The 8,384-nt window shown below is 46.6% G+C and overlaps 2 protein-coding genes across 2 annotated transcripts; both read right to left on the bottom strand.

Annotated features, from left to right (window-relative positions):
- Positions 1-967: 967 nt before the first annotated feature.
- On the bottom strand, positions 968-1,575 carry Pmar_PMAR014240 (hypothetical protein; the record flags this gene model as incomplete). The annotated part of the gene is made up of 5 exons (XM_002772571.1): positions 968-1,042; positions 1,091-1,225; positions 1,273-1,370; positions 1,414-1,460; positions 1,505-1,575. The coding sequence occupies 5 exons, from the start codon at positions 1,573-1,575 to the stop codon at positions 968-970; spliced, it is 426 nt and encodes a 141-aa protein (XP_002772617.1).
- Positions 1,576-7,079: 5,504 nt separating this feature from the next.
- Positions 7,080-8,346, bottom strand: Pmar_PMAR014241 (hypothetical protein; the record flags this gene model as incomplete). The annotated part of the gene is made up of 6 exons (XM_002772572.1): positions 7,080-7,633; positions 7,678-7,742; positions 7,885-7,960; positions 8,009-8,093; positions 8,142-8,267; positions 8,313-8,346. Coding segments are annotated over 6 exons (474 nt in total), but the record flags the coding sequence as incomplete, so codon positions are not given.
- Between the last annotated feature and the right edge of the window lie 38 nt (positions 8,347-8,384).

Below are 8,384 nucleotides of genomic sequence, written 5' to 3' on the forward strand. Positions count from 1 at the left end.
CTTTTGACTTCCCTTGCGGTACTATTGAACGATGGTAGTGTATTAGGTTCGGGACAGCTGTGTTGTTACAATCCAGCTAGGATCGGCTCTTGGGAGTGCTTCCCTGATAGTGATGACGCTGGCGAAGATTCGGTTGAAGAAGAGAGTTCTCAGCAAGCTAATGCTTAGCAGTTTTTCAGGTGTTGAAAATTTATTATTGTGTATGTTCACCTAGTCGAGGTTACTGTTCCTGATGTATGCAAGGAGACTATCAAATGTAGTTGTTGGGAGTTGAGTTTGGCTCTTTGAATGGATCCGGATCTACTGATATGCTACGATTGGCAGCGTGGGGGAAAGAGTATAAGGAGCTATGCTTTTGATGGATCGAACTGTCAATTCCGGAAAAAATATCTCTGGGAGTCGACGGCCTTCAGTTGATCGAACGCGACAAGCCGTAGTGTCATAGTTGGAGCCAGTATCGGTCTTTTACGAGGAGATCGATACTGAGCTCAATTAGTACGAGAAGCGATTTCTTCACACGCACCAAGACAGCGGGCAACCTCGGCCGTAGAAGACTGATGTACACGAAGTTTCGATGGCTGGGCTATCGGTACGATCATGTCATCTTGTGCGTTCGTTGTCGAGCGAAGAATCATCAATTTTTTAAGACGATTTTTCTTATCCCACTTGCCACAGTTGAGGGATTTTCTGTTGGTTTTGGCCAATGCAAAATGCGGAGTTGGCATAGCCGATGGGATATACAGTGTGTAGTGGTGAATCATTTCTGAGATTCTTCTCACAGTATGGTATGTGTTATCATACCATGATGAGAGATGTCCAAGGGGATGGCAACCGAGGCGATGAACGATGTTTACAGCTCGTGATCTACTATCCTGTCCTGATATGAAGTAATACACATTGATGGTGGATGGAGAGTAACTCGACACAAGTTCGTTGATGGAGACTCGGTGAGCTTTATCGGCTATGTCTAATAGGGAGGGAACAAACAAAGTTTGCCGCTGGGTTTTTCGATTAGTTTACACTTAGCCCCTGCAGGGCAGTCCTGAGGGAACGTCAAATTTCATGTCATCATCGGAACAGACTCCGTTACCGTGTCGAGATTGCACGCAATGGAGCATCCTGGGAATGGTTGGCACTGGGCCCACTTAGTAGGAGGTTTCGGACAGGTGGTCGCATTGGCGCACTTCGTCGTACACATCACACCATAGAGGATCCCAAATTCATCCTGAAAAAGATGAGCTCGGTCGAGACTCTGAGTATGAACAAGCTTACTGCAAAGGCGAGGAAGCCGTTGGTGTTGCACTTGCATCCAACCAGATGGCTATCGTATACGTTACAGTAACCGATGGGCCTCTCATATTGGCCTCCACCTACAATGGAGAGCATGCACCGTTGTATCGAACTGCCACTCACGTTGTTCGGCTACGCCTACGGAGTCGGCTGTCGAAATGGCATTTGCTCTGAAAGGTATGCATACTAGTCCAGCTCTTCTCACACGGCCTACCTCTGGATCTTGACATCAGCTAAGGCGACACTGAAGTAGAATATATGCAGGAAGGCGATGCGGCCGGCCATTGTTGGTAGAAAATATGTGAGACGCGAAGGCTAACTTCCAGCTCTAGGTGAGAGCATAGCGTAAAGAGTCCTCAAATGTTTTAGGGTCTAATATACGGCGTATTTCACACGCGTGCACCTGAGTGGCGTGTGGACGGATCCAGTCGAAGACTTCGACTCGAAGTCATGATCGAGTCGTCGCTTGATACTCAAGGTGGTCGATGCTAGTAACTCTGACAGCACAATCCCAGAGGTTGATACGAGTATCAGATAGTACTGCAGCTTCAATCGACCAGGTTGGAAGGAATGCCAAAAACAATCTTCTAGAGGATTCACGAAAAACTCTGAATGTGATCGATCGTTTGATGCATGCACACGTGAGCTCCTCAGTGCTGTCTGTCTGTCTATCTGTTTACTTCGCAAAAGCAGGGGGCGAAGATGCACCCGCGAAGAGTAAAACAGTAGTGAAATATACATCTCACTTTTTACTAGTAGTGAATCTCGCGTAGTGATTCACTAGGCGGAATTCCCACGAACTCTATCAACTTCGCGTAGATCTTGGTCCTTGTGCTTCCCTCCAGTGTAGTACTTGGATTAATCAGCCGTGGAGCATCTACCGTAAAATACTCGCGTTTTTCAAATCAAATTGGCACGCAGTGTAGTCCCAAGTCGTTTGGGTTAGTGCGTATATCAACATTGCATCGCAATTTGAACAGCTCTATGACGTCGTTTAGGAGCAACGTCCTCGTCAGGTCCTGCACTACCGTCGTACAGCAAGTTCAATCGGCGGCGACCACTTTCGAGTCAAGCATCAGGTTTTAGACCTCGTCGAATCATCCTGGTAAGAACAAGTCGTCCTCTGTCGGCGGGGTGACCTCATGCTAGTGCAGGTTCGCCACGGAGAGAGCATGGGGAATATAGACGAACATACGTAGTACAGTAGATTTTTCTCACAGTATGGTATGTGTTATCATACCATGATGAGAGATGTCCAAGGGGATGGCAACCGAGGCGATGAACGATGTTTACAGCTCGTGATCTACTATCCTGTCCTGATATGAAGTAATACACATTGATGGTGGATAGAGAGTAACTCGACACAAGTTCGTTGATGGAGGGTCGGTGAGCTTTATCGGGTGAGTTGAAAAGAAAAATTGAATCGCCCCAAGAATAATCCATCTACCAGAAATGGGAGATAATCTCCAAGTGAAATACTCATCATGAAAAGTGATCTGGCTGAAGAAGTCACTGACTTCTTCTAAGCTAGAAGCTCTAACTGACTTCAAGTCAGTTAGGGAACAAACAAAGTTTGCCTCGGGGTTCTTCGATCAGTTGACACACAGCTCCTGCAGGGCAGTCCTGAGGGAACGTTGAATTTCATGTCACCATCGGAGCAGACTCCATCACCGTGTCGAGATTGCACGCAATAGAGCATCCTCCGTATGGTTGGCACTGGGCCCACTTAGTAGGAGGTTTCGGACAGGTGGTCGCATTAGTGCACTTCGTCGTACACATCACACCTTTGACCACCGCAAATTCATCCTGAGAGAGAGCTCGGTCGAGACTCTGAGTGTGAACAAGCTCACTGCATAGAAGAGCACATCGTCGGTATTGCATTTGCATCCAACCAGATTAGAACCGGATAAGTAACAGTCACCCTGACCGATGGGTTTTTCATATTGGCCTCCAACTACAATGGAGAGCATGCACCGTTGTATCGAACTGCCACTCACGTTGTTCGGCTACGCCTACGGAGTCGGCTGTCGAAATGGCATTTGCTCTGGAAGGTATGCATACTAGTCCAGCCCTTCTCACACGGCCTACCTCTGGATCTTGATGTCAGCTAAGGCGACACTGAAGTAGAATATATGCAGGAAGGCGATGCGACCGGCCATTGTTGGTAGAAAATATGTGAGACGCGAAGGCTAACTTCCAACTCTAGGTGAGAGCATAGCGTGAAGAGTCCTCAAATGTTTTGGGGTCTAACATACGGCATATTTCACACGCGTGCACCTGAGTGACGTGTGGGCGGATCCAGTCGAAGACTTCGACTCGAAGTCATGATAGAGTCGTCGCTTGATACTCAAGGTGGTCGATGCTAGTAACTCTGACAGCACAATCCCAGAGGTTGATACGAGTATCAGATAGTACTGCAGCTTCAATCGACCAGGTTGAAAGGAATGCCAAAAACAATCTTCTAGAGGATTCACGAAAAACTCTGGGCCCTGTAACAGCGTCCCATGTGATCGATCGTTCGATGTATGCACACGTGAGCTACACTTAGCTGTCTGTCCGTCTGTCTGTCTATCTATCTGTTTACTTAAAAGCAAAAGCAGGGGTCGAAGATGCACCCGCGAAGAGTAAAACAGTAGTCCAATATACATCTCACTTTTTACTAGTAGTGAATCTCGCGTAGTGATTCACTACGCGGAATTCCCATAAACTTTACGAACTCCGCGTAGATCTTGATCCTTGTGCTTCACTGAGTGAAGCACTGACCCACGTCAAGTGAAGTTCACTCCAGTGTAGTACGTGGATTAGTCACCCGTGGAGCACATCCCGTCAAATATTCCCAAGGAAGGCTTCCCTTGGTGAGTCAGCCTTTGGTCTTGCGGGCAACCTAACACCCATTCCACTCAGCATATCTTAACAGGCCACTCAAACTCCAGTTTGCTCGTTCTCAGTATAATCAAAATTAATTAGCTTAGGGCTTGCGCCTCAAACACGCTGGAGTCTCGGGGGCAAGTCATTGCGCCGCCGGACACTCCTGCCTCCGGGAGTCTACTGCACTTTATGTTTGGAATATCAAAGCTTTTCAGGAATAATCTTCCCGCTATGTTACTCGCATGTGTAGCAAAGAACGGGTTTTACACTTCGTATTTCACGAATTTCACGCGGAAACAATTACGCGGTTTACACGCAATGGCGATTTTCACTGGCGTTTTTTAGCGTGTGAAATCTATTATTCACTAAGTGAATTTCACCTGGCCCAATTCACGTTGTACACTAGGCATAGAACTGTATGCGGGTGTACACGTTATACGTGGCGTCTCCAGTGTACGGAACTTGCAGTTCATATCTTTCTCCATTTGAAATGGAGAAATGGACCATTTCGTACAATTGACCCGAGTGTTTAATTTACCGATATTGCTGGACCCCTGAGCCCCGAGCAGCTCGATGTCACTCCGACCCAACATATCGGCGGCCCTTCAAGGGCCGCCCTTGCCATAGTCGATCACCAGTGACTCAATAGTGCCGAATTCATGGGCTGAAATGCGAGTCCCAGCTTACGTTTATCTCTCTATCTCGGGTGCACAGTGCCATGACAGAGTTTTCTCATTGCTTGGAGTACCTCTTCTCAGCGTGTTGACGACCAACCCGATCACAAGGATTGTGACGCCCGTCTCCTCAGAGCGATCAATGTGATCGCTATGCCCATCGCCCATCACAGCTTCTCGCCTGGCCGTCGTTCTACCGTTGGCGATTTGGTAAATTAAGATTACTGATATTACAGGCTGTGCTCTCTCTCGAGAACTGTTACATTGTTCCCACCGTAAGAGTCTTATAGAGTCTGTAATACAGACGCCGACGAGACTAGAGGGACTCAAAGTTTGAGGCTCAAACTAACAATGATTCCTCTGTTGGGGAACGGGTTGTACAAGAATTCCGATCACAACAACAGTTACTACGACTATAACCCGCATAATAACTTTTCTCGGCAGCCGTGCAACTCAGTGAACACAACAATTGGGAGACTAGGAAAAACCGGTATCTAAGGAGAATTTCCCGCAATTACCATGCTCCGGACGACTCAACTACAGCTGCTGCCAACAACGAGGCGGAGGGTATATAGCGAAACCTCAGGTCCTGATATATACTACCGTTAGAATATCATCCAATATCATTACTTGGAGCGCAAGTAACGTTAACTACATTGTTGGAAACTAACCTCGAAACTGTCATAGCGGATGACTTCAGATTGGATCAACACCAAGATGGTTTTCGAATATCAGATTGTTCATGTTTCTTTGAGGTAACACAGTGGTGATACCATGCTACCCGGCTACAGCAAGAGCGAGGGAATCTTCTGCACAGATTGTCCCCTATTTAATGATGTACTTGAGTCATTTATATGTCGCCATTTTTCCAAGAAGAAAGGTCCTCTCTAAACGAGAGAATGAAGTTGAGAGGCATCCTGGGAGGGTGATCCCTTTCCTGATCGGAGACGGTGGATTACTTGAAGTCGCTTGCGTGTTCTTCTACTAAATGTCTATAGAGTTTGAAATGGTCAGTCGAGAGTGTCAAGATGAGCGCAGATCCTTTCAGTTCTGCGCACCCAATTCACCGAGTGCGGATCCTCTGAGCCTCCACACATGCAGGACTCGTACGTAATACGCAGTGCGTATGTTGGAGCTCAGAGGGAAGAATACGGATCGAGATGCTTGCACGCGGCATGACCAAATCACTGAGGGAGGAACTCGTTTACTCTCCCTACTATGATAAAACTAAAAACGGGTCGAAAGAGGACTTTGTCATTCCCATACCCCAAGCTATGGCCTCGAATGGTTGTTCTATCGTGCATGAAACTCGTGCCATGAAAAGAATGTTTGAATTGACACATGAGTTGACCTCAGCATTATTCCAGGCGGACGAGATTCATTGGTTCCACGCAATCGCTCGCCATATCAATGTCGAAATTAAAAAAAAAGCCACTTTTTTCGGGCGATATGGCACACAGTGAGAATGAGACTCCTCTCACCCTAAGATATCCTGAAAATAGGGCAAAGAAAGACAATTTCTAATAATTTCCTGTTCCTCCGAAATTTTCCGGAGGTATGGCTATTTCGGAAGATTTACTAGGAAAGAAGCAATAATTCTTTCCGATTCAACCATCCTGCATTGGAGGGTAGTGCCGGAGAGGTTGGTCCCGCAACGACGATCATATCGTTTCCCCTTTATCACCGACAAATGCTGGATGAACATCATAGGATAATAGCTCCCTCGGAAAAAGAGGCGGCAAAGAGGAGTAACCCATTGAGTGACTCAATTAGAGTCAACTACTGAGAACTCAATCGTGTTGAGGCCCTCAACTTGAGGGTAGTTACTGAGTTTTCAACACCGTTCGAGTCTTGCAGAACGACGTTCTACAACACCTACATCAACATCTACGCGTGCCTTTACACCGTGTAGGAGGCACGTAGAACTTCTAGGCTTCTATAATAGAAGCCTGAGGCGCGATCCTGTGCTTGCGGGCGGTTACCCTCCGCAATTGCGTCGCAGATTATATTTTCTCTCGGATTGAATCGCTGAGCTGAGCCAGCTCGTAGCTTGACTTGCAGAGTCTGCAATGCGGAGGTTCAGCCCGAGTTCTAAATCTCGTATTTTGGCGGCCCGAGGTAAAGGTTTCCACTTCAAGTTCGGTCGCATGTTTCGTACCTCTCAGCATGTGAGTAATCAGTTCAACCTCAAGATATAATTTACGAACTCAAACAAGTTAACATCGTCAATTGCCATATATACAGGCAATAACTGCGACTCGAGAGGAAGAGCCACTGAATTACGCCGTAATTATTACGGTTAGTTTCTATTCTCAGTTATATGCAACAACACAGACAGTCTCCTTATCAATACAAGCATAACTTCGCGGAGGAGCGGTATGCCCGCGTGCCCACGATTAATGAGCCGATACTATAGCTAGGCTAGCAATGACAATGACGACGACAACTCACACGAACTATGTAGTACGAAAATGTGTGAGAAACTGTCGATTCGCTCCGCTTACTGTAAATATAAACAGGAACATCAAAAACCGAGCCAGGAGGAATGATCGAAGCAGCTAGCCACAGTCAACGCATGTAGCGCGCGTGCCCAGCTGATCAACTTGTATGAATTTGGCGACATTGTTATTGGAGAATGGAAGAAACATAGCAGACACCAAAGACAACATATGTTATTTCGAAGAGCAATGGTATTATAGATATCTCTAACACTAATTATAATCGTCATAAGAGGGCAGGAATGTGTAAGCGCTGTATAACGGGTAGAATAACGGCCAAGTTCGCATCCTCCTCAGGAAAGTCTACCACAAAAACCGTAAAAAGCCAACTGACCTCTTCCCATTACCCGAAACTGTTCATCCCCCGATCCTCCCCGAATTGGTAACTGCAGCGTGTTGGACCCGCGAATACCTGAGAAATCGAACGCCTAAGAAAAAAGGCGATTTTGACCATCTATAGAACGTTTCGTGAACGCATCTACAACGGGAAAGACAACATAAACCCCTCGTTAACACACAGAGTGACGATTTTGCAGAGAATTCCCTATTATCACCGTCAGTCACAGAGAGCTCTTCATCGTATTCATCCAACTGTGCAAAATACGCGTCTCGTTCGAGTAACTCCGCGGTCTAAAACATATCTTAGGTTGTAGATTGCATGATTCAGATTAGGCCCACCTCAAGCCGTGTCGCGATCTCATCTTCTGACGTACTATCTTCCCGTGGGAAATCGATGATAGTTTTCCTAGAGCAATGTAGTAGCCTAAAAAATAATCATTGCATATCCTAGGCCACGACGGGTCATATTTACTTCGAGAAACCGTCTAAATCTACGCGGTGCGTTCGTTCCGCATCGAAACCAGCAGCCTCGAAGACACGCTCGAGCTCTCGCGCACTGCATGCTAAAATGCTCAAAAGATCTTCTTTCGTCACATATCTAACAACAAGAATAATAATTTCGTGGCGCGCGACAATTTATTACCCTTTCCTGCCAGCATCGAAGGCTTCGTATGCACTTTGAATATCTTCAGAGTTCCACCGCCAAACCATCGCG

This window comes from Perkinsus marinus, assembly GCF_000006405.1.
Source record: "Perkinsus marinus ATCC 50983 genomic scaffold scf_1104296960770, whole genome shotgun sequence".
Taxonomy (NCBI): domain Eukaryota; phylum Perkinsozoa; order Perkinsida; family Perkinsidae; genus Perkinsus; species Perkinsus marinus.